Below are 23,423 nucleotides of genomic sequence, written 5' to 3' on the forward strand. Positions count from 1 at the left end.
GGACTAGGACAGGGGCCAGATGTTTAGGGACCACCCTCAAGATGGATGGAGATACCTCTTTCTTCAAGGAGAGAGAGAGTCTTCTGGGACTGGAACTACCAGAATTAAAATCGCCACTGGCCTGGACCTGAACAGCATTTTGCAACCAACTGCAGTGCTGTACCACACACAGAGTCCAGTGCCAAAGGCAACATTACAGGACAGCCTTGGGTCTTCCATGTGATGCGGTCTGGATACAGTACAACCGGTCTGGAGATAAAAACATACTGCTGCAGTGGTGTTGATTCAGCCAGGGGGAGAAGGGATTTCTTAGTGTAAAGAACCAAGCATATTCTTCAATCTTCCAGAAAACACAGAATTACAAACCAAAAACCTGCTTTCAGTAAAGAGAGGTCGTTCATACACCTAAGGACACAAGCAAAAACTGAGGATTTATGGGAGCTGGATGGGTTCTGTCAGTTGTCCTAACAGCTGTTTGCCAGTGTCCTGAACTATACGATTAAGAAAGGTTATTACTTGTAAACGATTCCCTGCATTGTGCAATAGTACTGTAAAAATATAGAATGTGAAATCAACACTACATATTAGACTAGTTCTATTCTTAAGAACAATACAGCTAAAAAACATAGGAATTCGGACGTTCCGCTAAATTCCGTATCTTGGCATACAGGACTCAAGAATGGATTCTTAGACCAGGGATTATATGCGGCTACCTTCAGGTGTCTAAATGCTGGCAAAAGTCTCACTGTGACCGCCCTCCAGTGTATCCTTCCATTGTATCCATTAGACATATGCCGGTTTTCGGTAATTCGATATATCGCGGTATTGCATACCCACGGTATTGTTATTGTGGCATTTTTAAAATACCGAGTTTCTCTGTCAAGTCTGCCTGACTTGTGAATTGATACATTTCAGTGAGCTGGATGACTCATTCACTCACACAGCTAAGCCTTTCAGCATCAGTCTGCCAGTAACTATAAACAAAAATGATTACATTTGTATCTTTTCCTTCCCTCTGCCAGGGAGAAAGGAAGTTTAACCTCTTAAAGACTGGATCTTTTTCTGACACTTGTTGCTTGCAAGTTAAAATCAGTTTTTTTTTTGCTAGAAAAGTACTTAGAACCCCCAAACATTTTATATATTTTTTTAGCAGAGACCCTACAGAAAAAAATGGCGATTGTTGTAATATTTTATGTCACACTGTATTTGCGCAGCAGTCTTTCAAACGCAATGATTAGACTTTAATGAATAAAAAAAAAAAACGTAACAGTAAAGTTATCCCAATTTTTTTTTTTTGTTACACAGAGAATCGTGAGAGAATCGTGATCTTTATTCCAAGCTAAAAAATCGTGATTCTCATTTTGGCCAGAATCGTGCAGCTCTAATATATATATATATATATATATATATATATATATATATATATATATATATATATATATATATATATATACACACACACACACGCATAGCAGCCCACATTACATTATTATATAGCCATCAAGCAGTGTCTACAAAAAATGCAGAAAGCTTGCCAGAGCAGGAACTGCAGGTTAGTCGCATGGTGCAAAAGCAGGATGGATTTCAAGGCCACTGAATTTTAAAAAAATGCTGCATGCACCTTTTTTCTGCGGAAAATGAGGGCATAGCAGCCCAAATCAGTGGGCTGCTATGCCTGTGCAAATGTGGGCCGCCAACCCGCATACATGTGAACCACCAACCCGCATACATGTGAACCGCCAACCCGCATACATGTGAACCGCCAACCCGCATACATGTGAACCAGGCCTAAAGCAATAGTAAAGTCATTTATAAACAACACCTCCTTCAGGTTTAACCACTTCTTGACCACAAGGATTTGCCCTCTTAATGACCAGGCCATCGGATCGGAGCCGAGCGCCAGGACCAGTTATCACCAGTTAGGCCAGACACTGCTTGATGACCTATTTTAGGCTTGGTTCACAGAGTCTGTACTGACTGACTATATAATAATGTGCATAAGTGAACCAAAGCCCCTAAATTCAGCAATGAAATTGAAGTGAGGTGGAAATTTAATAATTTAAATTTAATAATAGAATACCGTGATAATACCGTATACCGTGGCAAAACCTTAATCAATTAATCGCAGCATGAAAATCTGATACCGTCACAAGCCTAGTATCCATATGACCCCGCCCACTCCATTAGGCTCCAGTTTTTAAACAAGCAAGAAGTTCAAAAAGAGAAGAGGGGAAGGACCTGTGTCCTGTACTCCATTATATAGAATTTTACAGGTACATCAAAATTCCTATTATCTTAATATTAGAGTACAGGACACAGGAATTCTTAGACTATGTGATTCTCCCCGCCCCCCCAGCAATAATTTGAGGAGAAGGCAATTAAGTCGCTAGAAAAACAGCAACAGGACCACAGGAAAAACCAAAAAGTGTCAGACTCTAGCAGACTGTTGAAAGTAGAAGTAACTTGCAGTCAAAGCACACAGCAGCAGAACCCGTCAGTCCAAAGCAGGAGATGGATATCAGAGGCACAGGGAGACAGATACACGCAGAGCACCTGTGAGTGGTTGGTCGGCAGTGCTGGGAGTGTGTTCATACTGTACAAGGATTTCACTAAAAGTCTTTTCTTGTTCAACTATGCTAGCTCTGTTTATGTGGGTAGAATTAATATTTTTAACTACTTAAGGACCGGAAGATTTTCCCTCTTAATGACCATGCCATTTTCTGCGATACGGCACTAGGTTATTTTAACTGACAATTGCGCGGTCGTGCAATGCTGTACCAAAATAAAATTGATGTCTTTTTTCTCACAAATAGAGCTTTCTTTTAGTGGCATTTGATCACCTCTGCGATTTTGTTTTTTTGCGCTATAAACAAAAAAAGAGCAACAATTCTGAAATGATATTATATATATACACACACACATATATATACACACATATATACACACACACACAAACACACACATATATACATATATATTTGTTTTTAATCATTTTAGGCCAACATGTACTCTAGATATTTTTTAGGCCAATATGAATTCTACATATTTTTGTTAAAAAAAATCCCAATATGTGTATATTGATTGGTTTGCGCAAAAGTTATTGTGTCTATAAACTAGGGGAAATCAGCGATTTTTAGCGGGACTACGATACCAGACATTTTTGACACTTTTGGGGGGACCAGTGACATCACTACAGTAGTCAGTGCTACAAAAATGCACTGTTACTGTACCGACACTGGCAGGGAAGGGGTTAACACCAAGGGCGATCAAAGGGTTAAACGTGTGCCTAGGGGGCGTTTTCTGTGTGGGGGGTGAGTTTACTGGATGAACACAAAGACCTGTGTTCCTAAATAGGAGGAACACAGGATCCCTGTGTTCATCACTGACAGAACAGCGGTCTGCCGTGTTTACATTCTGTCTCCATGGGGAGCAATTGCAGCTGCCTGGCGGACATCGCGGCCACTTGACCCGCAGATTGGCTTCCCCTCTAGCCAATCGACGCGTGCACACAGTAAAACTTTGGCAGCTGGTCGGCAAGTGGTTTATGAAAACATGTTGGATGGTTTTACACTACATGAGCTTTTCTTTTCTGGCAGACTTGCTTTTACTGATTTAACCTTCTAAAGGAAAGAAGCTGAGATGGGAGAGCTGTGAGCCGCCGGGTGGAGCCAACATTTTAAAATGTGCTTGCTTTTCTTTTGAAAAAAGTTAGGCTCTGAAATCCGATGAGTGCGAGGAGGGGGGATTCTGTTTGGTGGCTGCTTGCACCAGTGGATTTTTTTATTTTATTTAAAGCCTTCATGGTTTATATAAAGTTATATATATTTATGATGACACCGTCTCACGCTAGCATGTGGTAGAACGGATTCTTTTTTAGGTTTTTTTTTTTTTTTGGCGATTGGGACACTGACTATAAACTCTTGCTGGATGTTTGAGTGAGGACATTTGTACAAGTAACAATTTACAAACCTTGTTTGGATATTAAGCCTGGGTTCACATATGTGATGTGGGAAGCAGCGTGTTTCTAGTGCGGGTTCCTGCATTGCATCTCACTTGCAGGCTGAACACAATGCCCTCTGCGAACTGCTGTGGATGTCAAAACAAAGTTAATGACACCCCCAGATGGATTCGCAGATCGCAGTGCGAACTGTGAATTCCCATGCAATCTGATTCCATTGTATTCCATTTTTCATGCAAATCCAATGCGAGTTCAGCCATACAACTGTATGGCTGAATTCGCATTTACACAGACATCGCATGTGATCTGCACAGCTATGTGGTACGAATCACATACAATGTCTGACATCGCATATGTGTGAACCCAAGCTCAAATTTTTTTTTTTAACACTGTATATCAGGCAGGCTCAATCCGTAGTACACGACCTCAAACCCGAGCGAACCCACACAGCCGCCTCCGAGTGCACGCCACTCTTCTGAACGATTGCTGGTCTGCCATAAACCCAGCAGCGTCCAAAAAAAGTCCACTATTGCTGCAAGCTCCCCGCTCTTCATTCTTTCCCAACACACAATCAGGAAGAGGAGCCTTTAGCCGAGTGGATTACACATAGCATCCATACAGGGGTTCTGGAAGAGGAGTGGATTACACATAGCATCCATACAGGGGTTCTGGAAGTGGAGTGGATTACACATAGCATCCATACAGGGGTTCTGGAAGTGGAGTGGATTACACATAGCATCCATACAGGGGTTCTGGAAGTGGAGTGGATTCTCACAGTTGTGTGGTGAGCTTGGTAACTTAGTTCTTCAAGTTCTTTCAATATACCCAGTACTGCAATTAAACCGCCTTATGCAGTACTTGCATCAGTTGCCATAGTGACAGAAGAACAGCAGTGTGGATTAAAAGAATAGACGTCAGCAGGCTTCTAGCCCTGTGACAAAGTCTTGATGATAAAACATGTTGGCAGAAGCTTGATAACGTCATCACATTGTGACCAGGAAGTGTTGTGAGCTGCTGAGAACACTGAGGGAGATAAACACAGGCTCTGGATGAGTATTTATCCTTACACACCTTTTAATGGGAGTATTTTTTTCATCTTAAACAAAGACTGTATTCAACTGCAGCGTAAGGTAAATAAAGGACAGGCTACAACTCAAAATTTCCACCCATCAGTCATACCCTTCTGTATGCTATATTATATTCTATATTTGGGGGGGGGGGGGGGGATGTGCTCTATCTTTGCCAGCTCCTCAGTACAGAATGTAAACCTGAGACACACATACTCCGGCCTTGAAGCAATGCTAATTGGTTATGGTAATTACATTTCACAATTCGTTATTTTATCTGTGGAGAATATGTCTGTGCCTACCTGCAGTATGGTGTTATTGCAGCCATCCTTTAAACCATGGGTGTCCAACCTTTTGGCTTCTCTGGGCCACATTGAGTGTAGAGACATTTTTTCGGGCCGCATATAAAAACATATACTTTAGTTAAGGTATACAAGTAAAAAAACGCTGCCGCGCCCTACCTGCGCTACTGGGCCCCACCTCCCCAAGCACTAATTTAACACAATTAGTGTATGATCCCCTCCGAGGCAGCCTCTGCCTGCAGTTAGTTGGAAGCCGCTGGGGCCGTGCCCCTGACTCGACTTCCTTCCTCCCCAGCAAAAAGAAAAAAATTGTCAGGGGGCAGTGGGCCGCATTGCCTGCAGTTCTGGGCCCCCGGGCTGCAGGTTGGACATGCCTGCTTTAAACGGAAGGGGCGCTAACAGGGCCAACTGTGCAGTGGAGGAAACAAGGCGATGCTATAATATTATAATATATATATATATATATATATATATATATATATATACAATGTCATCCAGGGTAGCGCCAAACAGGCAATCTCCTTGGAAAGGAAGATCTGTCAAAGCCTTTTTTGAAGTCTAATCTGCAAATCAGCACATGAGCCCAAATACACACCAAAAAGACAACCGCCAAAACAGAGAGGCGATTTTTCACATTTTTTTATAAAAAATTCTCAAAAAAAAAAAAAAGAAAAAAAAATGTAAAAATCAAATTGTTTTAACATTTTTTGGCCAATTTGTTTTCTGCTACATATTTTTGGTAAAAAAATTGCAATAAGCGTATTTTGATTGGTTTGCGTTTACTAACTACGGGAAAGATTTATGTCTTTTTTTTTTTTTTTTAACTAGTAATGGCGGCAATCTTTTTTTTTTTTTTTTTTTTTTTTGCGGGACTGCGACATTGCGGCAGACAGATCGGACCCCTGACTGCCATTTTTGACACTTTTGGGAGTACCAGTGACATTACTACAGTAATCAGTGCTATAAATATGCACAGTTACTGTAAAAATGACACTGGCAGGGAAGGGGTTAACTTTACTGGTGATCAAGGGGTTAAGCGTGTCCCTAGGGGCATGATGGTGGGGTGGTGATGGGGGTGTGGAGGGGCGTGGCTTGTGATGTAATCACAGAGACACACGATCCTACATAGCAGGATCGCATAGCCTCTGTAAATACTTTAGTGGGAATGACAGACGGCTGTGTTTACATCAGCCGTCTGTCCTTCGCTCACAGCAGAGGGAGATCGCGAGTGGCTGGCGGCCATCGGAGCCGCCGGGCACACGCACTGACTCCCCAGCCAACGAGCGGGGGTGCGCCTCAGGGGGCGCGCGATCGCCCCCTAGCTCCTCCCAGGCTAGCGCCGTACATGGGAGCGCCAGACTGCTGCCGTACAACTGCGGCGGAGGTCGGCAAGTAGTTAATAAGGGACTCCTCACAGGGGTAACAACTAGTGAAGCGCTTAGGGACCCCACAAGGATGCTTTGGTCGTCCCCACTCTTTAGCGACAATTCTGTCAAAATAGGCAGGGAAAGGAAACACCTTTGCCGCTCTGGATGCTAGTTGAGTGCCAAAGAGTACCTGTGCCTCCGTCGCAGCTTCAGCTGAGTCCTCCATCTTCAGGGTCTCACATACAGATGAAATCAGTGAATTTACCAGCACCTTTTCGTGCAAGGTCGCAGATGTGGAGGAATCATCCTCACTATCAGAGGATTCCGGGCGCGTGGTTGCAGAGCCAGCAGGGTGACCCACGTCCGCGGCAGCCAAATCAGATTCAGGATCTGATGGGACAGATGAGGCAGGGGGTGCTTTTTGCCAGTCCATCGCCCGCAAGCCACCTCCACCTGGGACACAAGAGACTCCAGGACCGCCATCAGTGCATGGATGGATGGTTCGAATTTGGAGGGCCCCGCAGCCTCAGAGAGGGGATCATGTGGGGAACTGTGCTTCAAAGACTCCATGAGTCACCAGGGAGAGCCCCACAAAAAAAGAGTAAAACACTATGGGACAACCCCCACCAGGCTGGCAGCACCACCTGGTCGCCAGGCAAAAAGCACCAAGCAATCCTCAGCAGTGAGGGAGAGGACCCCACCAGACTCTCCACCCACAGAGACGAGCATCTGCAGGCACCAGGATAATCCGCTTTAAACGTGCGGCGATCAGGAAGTAAAAATGATCCAGGAGTCAGCATCAGGGGATGGGAGGGGCTCAGCTACTTACCATACCAGGAACCAGGCGGGCACAGCTCCAGACAGAAGTCCTCTCCATCGAAATGTGGGACTGTCAGCCAGGAGGAGTGCTGAGACTCGGGATGAGACCCGGTCGTAATCGAGCCCACGAGAAGTTTAACTTGCAGGCCAGCCCCTATCCAGTGGGGCTATATCGCGGCCGACTTAGCACCGAGCTGAGGTCTGCGCAGGCTCGCTGGCCAGACTAGGGTGACCACTGGATCTAGTTATCCAGCCCGTCGCCCAGTCCTGCAGTTGATCGTAGATCTTGCAGGTAAAAAAACAGAGGAAAAAAATTTCCATCTAAAAAAATTTGCCAATACCAAAGATCCCAGCAAGGAACTAGGTCCTTACATAGTTACATAGTTACATAGTAGGTGAGGTTGAATAAAGACAATAGTCCATCCAGTTCAACCTGTGTAGGCATGTGTGGCTGTAATCATCTCCCATACCCCTGAATGTTCTGATCCTTGAGATGTAAGTCTAAGAGTCTTTTGAAAGCCACCATACTACCCGCAGAAACCACCTCTTGTGGTAGAGAATTCCACAATCTTGTTGCCCTAACAGTAAAGAACCCCCCGCGTTGCCTGAGGTTAAAACGCTTCTCCTCTAATCGCATTGTATGCCCTCGAGTCCTCATGCAATCCCTTCGAATGAACAGCTTTTTTTCTAAGCTGGGATCCCCATTAAGATATTTATAAATTGCTATCATGTCCCCCCTCAGACGTCTCTTCTCCAGGGAGAATAAATCGAGCGATTGTAGACGCTCTTCATAGTCAAGGTCCTCCAATCCCCTAATTAGTTTAGTTGCCCTTCTCTGGACTCTCTCCAGCTCCAACACATCCCTCCTGAGGACTGGCGACCAGAACTGGACGGAATACTCCAGATGCGGTCGGACCAGAGTTTTATAAAGTGGAAGGATTATAGTCTTATCTCTGGAATGCATCCCTTTCTTTATGCATGCTAATATTCTGTTGGCTTTGGAAGCTGCCGCTTGACATTGCATGCTGTTTCCTAATCTATCATCAACCAATACTCCCAGATCCTTCTCCATTTTTGATTCCCCCAAGGGCTCCCCTCCTAACGTGTATTGTGATTTTATGTTTTTAGTCCCCAAGTGCAAAATCTTACACTTCTCCACGTTAAACCTCATTTGCCATGTCGTTGCCCACTCTGTTATTTTGTCCAGGTCATTCTGCAGGATATCTGCTTCATGTTGTGAAGTTATTGCCCTGCCCAATTTTGTGTCATCTGCAAAAACTGATATCGAACTACTGATCCCGACCTCAATGTTGTTTATGAATAAATTGAACAAGGTTGGTCCCAGGACTGAGCCTTGGGGGACCCCGCTTACCACCTCAGACCAGTCTGAGTATGCGCTGTTTATTACTACCCTTTGGACCCGCCTTTTTAGCCAGTTCCGTATCCAAGAGCAAACCCTGCTATCGATACCTGCAGACCTTATTTTATAAATTAAGCGCTTGTGGGGAACTGTATCAAACGCCTTAGCGAAATCTAAGTACACCACATCTACTGGTCTGCCCCTATCTAGCTCACAGCTCACCTCCTCGTAGAATGTAAGGAGATTGGTTTGACAAGAACGCCCATTTGTAAACCCGTGCTGATTACTGCTGATGATGTTGTTGTCCTTAGCAAACTCTACAATATAGTCCCTTATCATCCCCTCCAGAAGTTTACATACTACTGATGTCAAACTGACAGGCCTATAATTTCCCGGGATATGCCTCTGGCCCTTTTTGAATATTGGAATCACGTTAGCTTTCTTCCAATCCCCTGGTACATCTCCTGTCCTAATACTGTCAGCAAAGATCAGGAACAGTGGTCTCGATATAACTTTACTGAGTTCCTTGAGTACTCTCGGATGTATGCCATCCGGTCCTGGTGATTTGTTTGTGTTAAGTTTATCCAGCCTTTCCCTGATTTCCCCCTCTGTTAGCCATGGTGGCAAGTCCTGTTTATTACTACTAACCATACAGTCATGGTCAGTGTACCCCTCCTTTTCCTGTGTAAAGACTGACGAGAAAAAAGCATTTAGCACGGTTGCTTTTTCAGTGTCCTCTGTAACCATCCTCCCATCATTGTTAATTATGTGTGCAATATGCTCTGCTTTAGTTTTTTTGCTGTTGATATATTTAAAGAATTTCTTTGGGTTTTTTTTACTATCCTCCGCTATTTGTCTCTCAAAGTTGATTTTAGCCATCTTGATTTCTTGTTTACTTTTCTTATTTGCCTCCTTGTATTGCTCGAAAGCCGATACTGTGCCCTCTGATTTATACTTCTTGAAGGCCAATTTTTTCCCCCTAATAAGTTTTATGACGCTACAGTTTAGCCAGCCAGGTTTGGCTTTGTCTCTTCTAAATTTATTTCCCATAGGAATGCACTGCAAGATGCCTTTGCCTAATATGTTCCTAAAGCATTCCCATTTTTCCTCTGTGGTCAGGGATCCCAGGGTTTGGTCCCAGTTTACCTTTTCCATCATTGAGTACAATTTTGGAAAGTTTGCCCTTCTGAAGTTTAGGGTTCTTATGTTCCCCACTTGTCTTGTTATGTTGTTATTTACACTAAATGTGATCATCCTGTGATCGCTAGAGCCCAGGTTGTCCTGGACTCCTACCTCCGAGATTATGTCTGGGTCATTAGTGAGCAATAGATCCAGGACTGCGTTTTCTCTGGTGGGGGAATCCACCAACTGTGACATGTAATTATCCAGTAAGGTTTCCGTGAATAGGCGGGCCTTCTGTGAGTGTGCAGTCCCCTCTTCCCAGTCAATGTCGGGGTAATTGAAGTCCCCCAATACGATGACTGATCCCAATTTTGCCACTTTACCCATTAGTGCTAAAAATTCCAGCTCTACCTCCTCCCCTTGGTTAGGTGGCCTATAGCAAACCCCCACAATTACTTTCCCCTTTTCTCCTTCCCTATGGAGTTCAACCCACACAGATTCTAAATCCATGCTCATTCCATCCGTAATGTCACTCCTTTCTGTCACCTTTATATTGTTCTTGACATAGAGACATACCCCTCCCCCTCTTTTTCCTACCCTGTCCTTCCGGTACACCGAATACCCTTGGATATTGGCCAGCCAGTCATGTGAGTGGTCGAACCAAGTCTCTGTTATTCCCACAAGGTCTATGTCCTCCTCATGTACTAACATTTCCAACTCATCCATTTTATTAGCTAGGCTCCTGGCATTAGCATATACACCTCTTAGTTTTACGGAAGTTAAACGTGATTGGCGGTTATGTTTATTCCTGTTTGGTCTGAGGTTCTCCCGCACAGACCTGCCAATTGACCTTGTGGACCTACTGTCGCTGCTGACACTACAGCTGCCTTCAGTCCTCTGCTTCCTCCTGACTGACTCTACTTCTGAGCCCTCCCCCCCGTCTCCTAGTTTAAAAGCCCCTCCAACTTGGTGGCCATCTTTCTCCCCAAAAGAGCTGTACCGTCCCCATTAAGGTGCAGCCCATCCTTACTAAAGAGCCGGTAGCTGACTGAGAAGTCAGCCCAGTTCTCCAGGAACCCAAACCCCTCCTTCCTACACCAATTCCTCAGCCACTTGTTAAGTTCCCTAATCTCCTTCTGCCTCTCCTGTGTGGCTCGAGGTACAGGCAGGTACTCCTGACTAAGCAGAAAAAAAACTGGGTAGCTATAGCAGAGAGAGGGAGTATACCCCCTGGGACTGCCCGTGGGTGTAGGCAGAATATTGTTTCTGCCTAGTGTCCTAGTCCTGTAGGGGGCAGCATAACCCAATGGTTAGGAATTCCAGGAGCTGTGTCCATCAATGAAAGAAAGAGAAAAAAGTTTTTCCTGGAGCTGCTCTTTAACCAAGCTAGGATTTGACAACAACAATGCAATGTAAATAGTCATGTTTTAGATTTGAGATCATGCTTACTTATATCGCAGTTTTTCATCCATGTCGCTGGATGGTTCCTGTGTAATGCAGGTCACCAGTTCCTCCATGTGCTGAGGTTGGACAAGGAATTGCACAAGCTTGCGATTGACTACTTTGCACTCCTGCAGCACATCCTCTTCATCAAGCAGTTCATAAAGGGTAACATTTTCCCTTTCTAGAAGGGTGTCCACATGTGAACTTGTATGCAGGTCAAACTTCCAAAACATGTCTCACTGCAAAGAAAGAATAGACAAATTAGAAAAGTTTTCTTTTATTAGATTAGACAAGCGTTTCCAAACCTTATTTTAGTCAGGGCACCCTTTGGAATTGTGCACAATCTCGAGGCACACCAGTCTGAATGCTCATTCATACCAGAAGGTGCATCCGAGCATGCACGCTTTTAATTGCACATCAAATTTAAATCTGCGCCACACCAAAACATAGGATTCTGTGCTCCCATGCATTTTAGCAGGAGGAAACGCATTTCCATTTGCTAGATGTGTGAGGATGCCATTCAGAACTAATGGAACCCACACGCATCTGCAAAAGGTAGCGCATTTTAGTGTGATTTGGGAAAACATGCAATTTAAACATACATTACTGGTGTGAACAAGCCTCAAAATGAAGTTTGTGAGGCAGATCTTCCCCCAAAACTTCCCTCCCACGCACAAACGTTTGTTACCCTTCCCCCATTGTGTCCTCAGTACAATCCCACCCCCCCCCCCCCTTTCCAAAACTTACAGGTGGCTACAGGAGTAGTGGGCTGTGCACTCCCCCAGGAAGTAAGGAGCTGCTGTGGGACAGTGAAGCTTGTGAGAGGCAGCTGCTGAGACAGTCAACCTGTGTCGACACTGATGTGGAGAAAGAGGCTGACTGCCGGAATGCTTACTGCTGGGTGTTGTGTTTTTTTTGTTTTTTTAAACAGATATATATATTTTTTTATTGAAAACTTGTACAAGAAACAAAAAGAAAAGTAAAACAAAAAACACAAATGGGGTAACCATCATATACAACACATTTTTGATAAGACATAAACTTATCCGTATGAGTCACCACCTGGTTCTACTTTAATATACAGTTGTGCTCAGAAGTTTACATACCCTGGCAGAGTTTATTATTTCCTTGCCATTTTTCAGACAATATGGATGGTAACAAAAACTTTTCTTCCACTCATGGTTAGTTTTTCATAATAAATGACTTCATCCAATCAACTGTGTTTACTCTTTAAATCATAATGAAAACAGGAACTACCCAAATTACCCAGATCAGAAGTTCACATACCCTGGTGATTTTGGACTGATAACATGCACACAAGTTGACACAAAGGGGTTTGAATGGCTATTAAAAAGGTAACCATCCTCACCTGAGATCTGTTTGCTTGTAATTAGTGTGTGTGTGTATAAGGCCCCTTTCACACAGGCGGACCGTTCAGATCCGCCTGTCAGTTTTTTTGGCGGATCTGAACGGTCCCCCCATGCATTCCTATGGGGCATCGGATGTAAGCGGAGACATGTCCGCTGACACCAGATCCGATCCGTCAAATCTGGACGGATGGAAACACTATTTTCCATTCGTCCAGCGGATCGGATCGGATGAGAACGGACCGACGGTCCGTTCCCATCCGATTTCCCCCATAGAGATGCATGAGGAACTGACAGCTGTGTCTCCGCACACAGCACGGAGAACAGCTGTCCTCCTCCTGCTGAGAAAAACGGACTCCATCCTAAAAGGTCAATGAGTTTCTGGACTTCTGACAGACCCTTGCATCTTTCATCCAGTGCTGCACTGACGTTTCTGGATTCTGAGCCATGGGGAAAGCAAAAGAATTGTGGGCTTTTGGGCTTGACAAATTTGCCTGAAATCTAGGAGCCAGCTAAAAAAGTTAGGAGCCAGTTTTTTTTTCTTTTTAAACAACCAAGCTTTATTTAATAAAAAGGATACTAAATTTACAAAAAAATACGACTAGAACTCCACTCTCTTCTATAGCGCAATTGGATGGAAACAGACTGTCTGTCTCTTTCCAACCGATGCCATCTGATCCGATCCACGGGATGGATAGAAAAAAGAACCACTATCCGTCTGTTTTTGGCGGACAGGATCAGATGGCGGCAGATTACTGCTCCATAGAGAATGAAGGGTCCGATCAGGTCTGCCTGAAAAACTGACAGGCGGACCTGATCAGACAGCCCGTGTGAAAGGGGCCTTCGGCTGTGGCACAGCGATGAGGGGAAAAAAAAAAAAAAAAAGATTATATATATAATTTTTTTTAATAATAAGAATTGGAAAAAAAAAAAAAAAGAAAACATTTTTTATTTTTTTTAATAATTAAAAAAATAGAAAAAATGATTTATTTATTTTACATTTAAAAAATAAATTAACAACAACCCCACTCCCTGTCCACTTACCTTTAAGCAAAGGTAACTGGACAGAGAGATGAAGCCTTAAAAAACTTCCCTCTCATTTCCTCTTTGGAAGGAGATGGGAAGGCATTGAGAACATGCATTATTCCCGGCCACCACAAGAGGGCGCCAGTTCCCCTAGCCTCTCATCTCACAGAAGAAGGCCGAAAAGCCGGGGCCTCAATTTTTGGACGGCGCGGAAGTCCGTGCACTCGAGGAGAGGGTGGGGGGCGCAAAAGGGACAGGACACCTCCTGCAGGGCACCCCAGGCGCCAGGTCGCGAATTCTAGTCGCAAATGCGACCTGGCACCCGGGTTTGTCGAGCCCTGGTCAAAAGGATATGCAGGAAAAGGTAGTTGAATTGTATAAAACAGGAAAAAGATATAAAAAGATATCCAAGGGATTGAGAATACCAATCAGCAGTGTTCAAACTCTAAGTGGAAAATTAGGGGTTCTCTTGAAACCAAACCATGGTCAGGTAGACCAGCTAAAATTTCAACCACAACTGCCAGGAAAATTTTTCGGGATGCAAAGAAAAAGCCACAAATAACTTCAGGTGAAATACAGGACTCTCTGAAAACATGTGGTGTGGCTGTTTCAAGATGCACAATAAGGAGGCACTTGAAGAAAGATGGGCTGCATGGTCGAGTCACCAGTAGAAAGCCATTACTACGCAAATGCCACAAAGTATTCCGCTTACAATACGCCGAACAGCAGAGACAAGCCTCAAACCTTCAGGCACAAAGTAATTTGGAGTGATGAAACCACAAGTGATTTTGGCCAGAATCATAAACGTTACATTTGGAGAGTGAACCAGGCCTACTGTGAAACACGGAGGTGGATCGCTGATGTTTTAGGGATGTGTGAGCCACAAAAGGCACAGGAGATTTGGTTAGAATTGATGGTAAGATGAATGCAGTATGTTATCAAAAAATTCTGGAGGAAAATTTGCATTCATCAGCCTGGAAGCTGCGCATGGGACGTACTTTGACATTTCAACAAATAAAAAGAAACATTGATCTGTAAATGAATAAACAGAAAGACAGATAAGAATATACAAAGGGATGAAATTTGGTGTGCAAATGAAGTCAGTTTCAGTGTCGGTTCACACTAATGCGATGCCAGACATCACATGTGATTCGCACCGCATTGCTGTGCAGATCACATGTGATTTCAGCCATACATAATGTATGGCTGAAATCGCATTCACACCAAAATGATGCAGGACCCTTTTTTTTTGGTTCGCATTGGATCGTATGGGTGTTCACGCCTATGCAATAGGTTTCCTGCACCATTTCACAGTTCACACTGTGATCTGTGAACCAATCTGGGGGTGTCATTCACTTGACATTGACACCCCCTGCGATTTTCAGATCTCAGTGTGAATTACTGTGCGATTCTGGTGCCCGCATTGCACCAGTGTGGAGCAGGATTTAAACAACTTTTTATTAAATTGTCTGCTTAACCCCTCATTAACCCTTCATTTATTTTAATGAGCCTTAATAACTCCTTATTCTCCTCCAATTATTTCCCTGATGGTTTTTTTTATTTACTTTTTACTATTTTTTAAACTATTAAAACTTTTTTTTTTTTTTGATGTTCTGATCATTAATATTTTTACACCTTTAACATATTTACATGTGACACACAAAAAAAAAAAATAATAATAAAATATTTAATTTTTAAAATAACCATTGCTATCTTTTCAATGCTTTGTACCATTGTGGACAGCTGAAGGTTAAACAAAAAAGTTGTGGTAGGTATCAGTAATTGGTATTGGGGAATACTAAGGAAAAAAAAGACCCTAATATAACTTGGTTAAAAAAAAAAAAAGGTAATTTTTTTTATTTCTTTGCACATTACATTATTTTTCAATACATTTCTCTAAATTTGATTGAAGCAGAGTATTAGGTCTTATTTTATGGTCATCTTGTTTGATAACTTAATGTTCAGGGATTTCTAAATCCTTAAAATAAAAAGTTCTCTGTTATGGCTATCCCCACGGGACCGAAAGGCGATTATGTGCCCGTCTTTGTCCCTCTAGCTGCGGCTTTGGCATGTAAATTGTACCCTTTAAACGCCCCCCCCCCCCCCCCAACACTCCAGTGGCCCCACTCTTCCATAATCCTCGCTTCCCGCTGGGCCAATGGCCTAGTCAGTTCACCTGGTGGACCGACAAATGTCTATAGGATTGCTCACTTTTTGGATAACAAGGGGATTAGACCACACAGTTATTTGGAGGAAAAGCTGAAGATGCCTCCTGGGGAAACATTCCGCTTATGTCAAATTACGCACTTTCTCCGCACTTTACTGACCGATAAGGGTGACATTACCTCTAGAACTCTTCGAAAACCAATGTTTGCGTGGGGCAGAACCATGAGGGGACATATCGGCACTCTATGTCCTCTTCAATGATCATAATCACAAACTTTCATGCCAACGGGCATGGGAATCAGACCTGGGAGAAACAATTGAGGAGGAGGACTGGATAAAATGGTCGACCATGGTGCACAGAGGAATACTTAATGCCTCCCTGGTGGAAGCCAATTACAAGGTGTTATCTCGCTGGTACCTGGTTCCGTCAAAACTGGCAAAGTAATATCCTGGTGCCTATTCTCTGTGTTTTAGGGGCTGTGGGCTGGTGGGCAATATGCATCATCTCTGGTGGCCCTGCCCGAAGGTTCGGCGCTTTTGGATTCGGGTGTTCAACCTGATCCATTCGGTGACGGGACAAAATGTCCCCAGGGCTGCGAAAACAGCTCTGTTTGCTGGTCTCGAGAGGGAGATCCCCAGACATCTGCGTACCCTCATCTTTTTTATCCTCTTGGCTTCTAAAATAACCATAGTACGTTCCTGGAAGTCGCTGGTGAAAAATATTGTGATGGTTAAACATAAAATATCCTGGATCATGGTTAATGAAAAATTGACTAGTATTCGTAGAGACACTCAGATGAAGTTTGAAAAGGTGGGTGGCATTTCTCCAAGCTCCCTGAACTCGGAGGGGCATGCTATTTTTGTCTTGGGGCTCGGTCCGGGGTGGGGGGGGGGGGCTATCTCTCACCTGCTCTTTGCTTCTTTTCTTTTCCTCTTTCTCTTTTGCGGTCATAGCTCTCCACTTTGCTTGATCGGGACAGCCCGAAATGATTCAGACGGTTTATTTATGATTAAGGTTTCCCCATACTATTACGTTATGTGAATGTTGCTGGTGATCGCCGTTTCAAATGCCACTATTTGACACAAGTTGTTCTGTATTAGGATCACTGTGCATAAGTTTGGGACATTCTAGGTGGTCATTGACGTACTTGTATTCTGATGCCGTAATGTTTTTTTTTTTCTTGCTGAATGTTCCAATTTCTCACTTTTCTCTGTTATTTTGCAAAATCTTTAATAAAAACTATTGAACATTAAAATAAAAAGTTCTTCAGAATCTAGGAAACCCTAAAGGCTAGATGATGAGGATAAAGGCAAAACTGTGATTTAGAATGGAATGACAAAAGGAAAGAGACACCCTTAAACCAAAAGGATTGGACACAGAATTTGATTTAAATTTCTCTATTGCATATTTTTAATCTTCACCTTTTTTATTATCTTTACTATCTAAGACAGGGATCCTCAAACTACAGCCCTCCAGCTGTTGCGGAACTACACATCCCATGAAGCATTGTTAAACTCGGACATTCACAAACATGACTAGGCATGATGGGAATTGTAGTTCCTGAACAACTGGAGGGCCATAGTTTGAAGAACTCCGATCTAAGATATTGGTGGATAAACAAATTAATGGCAAAATTCTAATTGTACACATTGCTGGATTCGAGTCAGTGGGGTGCTGAAGCATCAACCAGCCAGAGACTGGAGACCTCATAGGTCAATGTACATCTTTGCCAGCACGCCACAGATCAAAAAGTACCATCCAAAAGTTTTATTGTCTAAATGATCACATAAACAATGGACAGAGTGCAAAGTTTCGGAGGCGAACAGGGCCCCTTCATCAGGCATGTGATCATCACTTCTGCCATTTGGAGCAGCGACTCCCAAATACTAGATTCGGCCGGCTGATTTATATATAGTGCTTTTTTTGGCACGCACAATGTAAGTGTATTTTTGTGCTGTTATGGGCCAATTTTATTAAAGAGTTATGCAATGATGGGACCTTTGGTTTGTGTTTACCTTAAAATCATGAGCAAAAAAAGTGCACTGAAAATGTATTGTGGTATCACATATTAATGCTTCCTGTGGCGACTGGATGAGGATCTTGAAAAGATAAGTTCTGCTACAGAAGTTTTGAGGAGTGGACGAGCATTTGTGCTGTGTGGAAAAGAGCACACGTTTTTGACCACAAGAAGTGAACCTGTTTAATGACACCCTGAGTGGACATTGTGGACAATGCCTAAGCACTTTTTTTGGACTGTATGAACACATCTTAATGCTCAATATGTATTTGCACGTGTTTTTGGTTTAGATTTAAATCTGTGCACTTTGAGCATATTCATTTGTATTGATATTATCTGGATAATTTAGCACTTCAGTTAGGTAAAACAAACAACATTTTATAGCCCGAGAGCACTTCACACTCGGTTCACATTGGTGCGATACAGGAAATCTTGCGAATCCACTGCAGGCTTCTGCATCGCACCCGACTCGCAGGCAGTTCACACTGCCATATGCGAACCGCTGGGAGTGTCAACATAAAGTTAATGAAACCCCCCAGATTGGTTCACATACCGCAGTAAGAACTGTCAATTCGCATAAGAACTGTCAATTCGGACAGGAAACAAATGGCATAGGTGTGAACACCTATGCGATCTTATTCTGGTGGGGACCAAAAAAAAGGGTCCTGCACGAGTTTGGTCCAAATGCGGTGCGAATTCAGCTAAAAAAAACTGCATGGCTAAATTTGCATCGTATAGACATGGCATGTGATCTGCACAGCAGTGCAGTGTAAATCCCATGCAATGTCTTCCGTGGCACCAATGTGAACCGAGCCATAAAGTGAATATTTATTTATAAATTTAAGCCAAAATGCGTTCTGCTACAATTCTTTGGTAAAAATACCCAAAGTCAGCGTACAGTGCATCCGGAAAGTATTTACGCTTTACATTTTCCACACTTATTTTTATTACAGCCTTATTTCAAAATGGATTAAATGTATTATTTTCCTAAAAAATAAAAAAATACCCCATAATGACAACGTGAAAGAAGTTGGTATGAAATCTTTGCAAATGTATTAAAAAAAAATAATAAAAAATAAAAATCACATGTACATAAGTAGTCACAGCCTTTGCCATGGCACGCAAAATTGAGCACAAGTGCATCCAGTTTCCACTGATCATCTGAGATGTTTCTACAACTTGATTGGAGTGCCCCTGTGGTAAATTCAGTTGATTGGACAGGATTAGGAAAGGAACACACTTGTCTATATAAGGTGCCACAGTTAACAGTGCATGTCAGCACAAACCAAGCCATGAAGTCCAAGGAATTGCCTTTAGACCTCCGAGACAGGATTGTATTGATGCACAGATCTGGGGAAGGGTGCAGAAAAATGTCTGCAGCATTGAAGGTCTCAATGAGCACAGTGGCCTCCATCATTCGTAAATGGAAGCACCAGGTCTCTTCCTAGAGCTGGGCGCCCGACCAAACTGCGCGATCGGGGGAGAAGGGCCTTAGTCAGGGAGGTGACCAAGAACCCAATTGTCACTCCGACAGAGCTCCACCATTTCCCTGTAGAGAGAGGAGAACCTTCCAGAACAACCACCATTTCTGTAGCACTCCACCATTCAGACCTGTATGGTAGAGTAGCCAGATGGAAGCCACTCATCAGTAAAGGCCGCATGACAGCCCACCTGGAGTTTGCCAAAAGGCACCTGAAGGACTTTCAGATCACGAGAAACAAAATTCTCTGGACTGATGAAACAAAGATTGAACTCTTTGGCCTGAATGGTAAGCGTCATGTCTGGAGGAAACCAGGCACTGCTCATCACCTGGCCAATACCATCCCAACAGTGAAGTATTGTGGTGGCAGAATCATGTTTTGTGGATATTTTTTCAGCTGGGAGACTAGTCAAGTTTAAGGGGAAAGATGAATGCAGCAATGTACAGAGATATCTTTGATAAAAACCTGCTCCAGAGTGCTGGACCTCAGACTTTGGCAAACGTTAATCTTCCAACAGGACAATGACCCTTAGCATGCAGCCAGGATAAGGAGTGGCTACGGGACAACTCTGTGAATGTCATTGAGTGGCCCAGCCAGAGCCCAGACTTGAACCCGATTGAACATCTCTGGAGAGATCTGAAAATGCCTGTGCACCGACACTCCCCATCCAACCTGATGGAGCTTGAGTGGTCCTACAAAGAAGAATGGTAAAAACTGCCCAAAAATAGGTGTGCCAAGCTTGTGGCATCATACTCAAAAAGACTTGAGGGTGCCAAAGGAGCTTAAACAAAGTATTGAGCCAAGGCTTTTGATTACTTATGTACATGCGATTTTTTTTTTTTTAATAAATTTTCAAAGATTTCAAACAAATTTCTTTCCCGTTGTCATTATGGGGTATTTTTTGTAGAATTTTGAAGAAAATAATGAATTTAAATCCATTTAGGAATAAGGCTGTAACATAACAAAATGTGGAAAAAGTGAAGATCTGTGAATCCTTTCGGGAAGCTGTATGAAATTAATAGGGTCAACAAACTATGGTACAGTATGTATTTGTCAAAATTGATCAATCCTGTTGTACTATAATTTCCTGAGGCCCTAAAATGCCAGGACAGTACAAATAATACCCCCCAAAAGTCCCATTTTTGAAAAGTGGCCAGCGCTAGATATTTAGTAAAAGGCTTGGTGAGATTTTTGAAGTTGCGATTTTTTGTTGCAACTGTTAGTGTCCGTTCACACTACCGCGGCACGACTTCGGGGGCGACCTGTGAAGTCGCGTGCACCGCGACTTCGGCGCGACTTGCACGGACTTCACATAATTGAAGGGACTTGAGTCGCTCCTATTAGAACGGTTCCCGTAGCACAGAATGGAATGCAACATGTCAGGCTGACAATTCGCCTGACAAGTCGCGGTAGTGTGAACCGATATTTATACATCTATGCGTGCTTTTATCGAACAATCAAATGAGTTGCAAAACAAATCCATTCCCCCCCCCCCCCCCCAATTACATACCACTTAGTATCTCTCAGTTAGAGTCAAAGTAAATGACCTATAACAGCACTGACCCTCCTACACCCCCGCCAGCGAGAAGGACAATGCTTGTTCTGCCCTCCCACCGGCATGCAGCCTCCTGTAACATGTCGCATACACAGGATAGCACACTTGTGCAGTGCAGAGACAACTGTGATTCATCAGAAGACAAAGCCAGCATGTAAAACCAAGAAGGCTGTGCCAGGGGACCTACATTGGTGGGAAGAATCAGCTGCAAGAAGACAGAGCAGAAATCCACGAGCTGGTATTTGATTTTTAAAGGTGAGCAGCTACAGTTGCGGCTGACTTCTAATATTTTTAAAAACGAAGTGACGTTCCAAGCTGCCACCACAATAAAGATACTGTTTTTTTTTTTTTTTTTTTTTCTACACAAACAACTTCCTCTTTAGTAATACTCCTGTTGGTCAAAACAAAACAATCAGCCCTCCTCGGCCTGATATGGCTGACTACATAGGCTAAATTGCAACATAATAAACATAATGCATAATATTTTAAGTCTTGTCCAAATGAAAAGGTTTAAAGAAATGTAAACATTTTAATATATCATGTTTGTATGGAAGTTTTTGCTTTTAGGTTCAAGGATGCAGTTATATAGAAGATTACAGTGTAACTCACTTTAAATGTATTTAAAATACTTAAATGTTTTTATACACAGAGTCAACAAATCTTTAGTAGCCTAAGGCCCCTTTCACACAGGCGGTGCGTCCGCCGCTCCCCGCTGAGCAGGCGGGTGACAGCTCCATCTCCGCTTACAGAGCTGTCAGATCCCCACTATCCTCTATGGGAGATCGGATGAGAACGGACCGCCTGTCCGTTTTCATCCGATCTTATCCGATCCTCCGGATGGAAAACAGGATTTCCATCCATCTGGATTTCAGAGACAGGATAGCATCGAGTGCCAACGAAGAGGTCTCCTCTGACATCCGCAGCTCCATAGGGGTGCATGGAGCATCCGATCAAGTCCGCCTGAAAAACTGACAGGTGGACCGGGTCGGAAAGCCCATGTGAAAGGGGCCTAAATGAAACCCCTTTAACATCAGTATTCACACTAGGAGAGGAAGGGGTAGACTATGGCAATCAGACTGCACAATAATGTCAAACACTGTAAAAAGCTCTGGCCACACCCTAGGGGCAGTCCCAGAGGGTATATCCTCTCTCTCTCTGCCTCAGCAAATCAGTTATGTGAAAAAGCAGTCTTTAGAGATTTTAACCCAACCCAACTCAAAAAACAGAGGGGCGGGGACTACGTCTGTCAATGAGCTAAGAGAAAAGGATTTTACGGTAAGATTTTACAAAAATACATTTTTCTCTAGCGCTCATTGACAGACGTAGTCCTCGGTGATACAGCACCTTCGGGACGTCCCAGAGCAGTATCACAAATGAGGGGTGGGAAAATGAAAATCAAATCCCAATCTAGAAGGCCCAACCGGTGCCAACTAGAAGTTTACAATGCTCATCCTTAATGATGAGACTCAACAAAAAAGAGAAAAAAATGGATTTTTGTAAAATCTTACCGTAAAATCCTTTTCTCTTAGCTCATCGACAGACGTAGTCCTCGGTGATACACCACCTTCGGTTATGTTACCTCCGCAGGAGCAGGACTAGACAGGAAATTAAAAAGCTCTGGCCACACCCTAGGGGCAGTCCCAGAGGGTATATCCTCTCTCTCTCTGCCTCAGCAAATCAGTTATGTGAAAAAGCAGTGCTTAGAGAATTTAACCCAACCCAACTCCAAAACAGAGGGGCGGGGACTACGTCTGTCGATGAGCTAAGAGAAAAGGATTTTACGGTAAGATTTTACAAAAATCCATTTTTCTCTAGCGCTCATCGACAGACGTAGTCCTCGGTGATACACCACCTTCGGGACGTCCCAGAGCAGTATCACAACTGAGGGGTGGGAAAATGGAAATCAAATCCCAATCTAGAAGGCCCAACCGGTGCCAACTAGAAGTTTACAATGCTCATCCTTAATGATGAGACTCAACCAAAAAAAGAGAAAACAATTTTTTTTTTTTTTTTTTTTTCTTTTTCAAACAGAAAAAAACCCTCGAGGTAGACCACCGGTCTCCTCAAATTGCGGCCTGCAAAACCTTGCGGCCAAATGAGGCATCCGCCGATGCCGTCACATCAATTTTATAGAATTTTGTAAAGGTATGTACCGACGACCAGGTGGCCGCCTTACATACCTGGACCACTGACGCCTGATTGCGAAAGGCCCAGGAAGTACTGAGCGCTCGAGTGGAGTGCGCCCTAACAGGGAACGGAGGACTCTGACCCTTAATAGAATAAGCCTGTACCACCGTTTGTCTAATCCATTTGGCAATGGTCGCGGCAGATGCGGGCAAACCCTTTCTGGGGCCATCCGTGATCACAAAAAG

General features: G+C 43.5%; 1 protein-coding gene across 2 annotated transcripts in view; it reads right to left on the reverse strand.

Annotated features, from left to right (window-relative positions):
- PPP6R1 (protein phosphatase 6 regulatory subunit 1) overlaps positions 1-23,423 on the reverse strand; it is a 327,149-nt gene that overhangs the window by 220,896 nt on the left and 82,830 nt on the right. For both annotated transcript variants that reach the window (XM_082274358.1, XM_082274359.1), the window contains exon 2: positions 11,445-11,677. In XM_082274358.1, coding sequence (XP_082130484.1) covers positions 11,445-11,671 — 227 coding nt within the window. In that variant the 5' untranslated portion in view covers positions 11,672-11,677. The remainder of the gene's footprint in view (positions 1-11,444; positions 11,678-23,423) is intronic.

Source organism: Pelophylax lessonae (assembly GCF_965119305.1).
Source record: "Pelophylax lessonae genome assembly, chromosome: 12".
Lineage (NCBI taxonomy): Eukaryota > Metazoa > Chordata > Amphibia > Anura > Ranidae > Pelophylax > Pelophylax lessonae.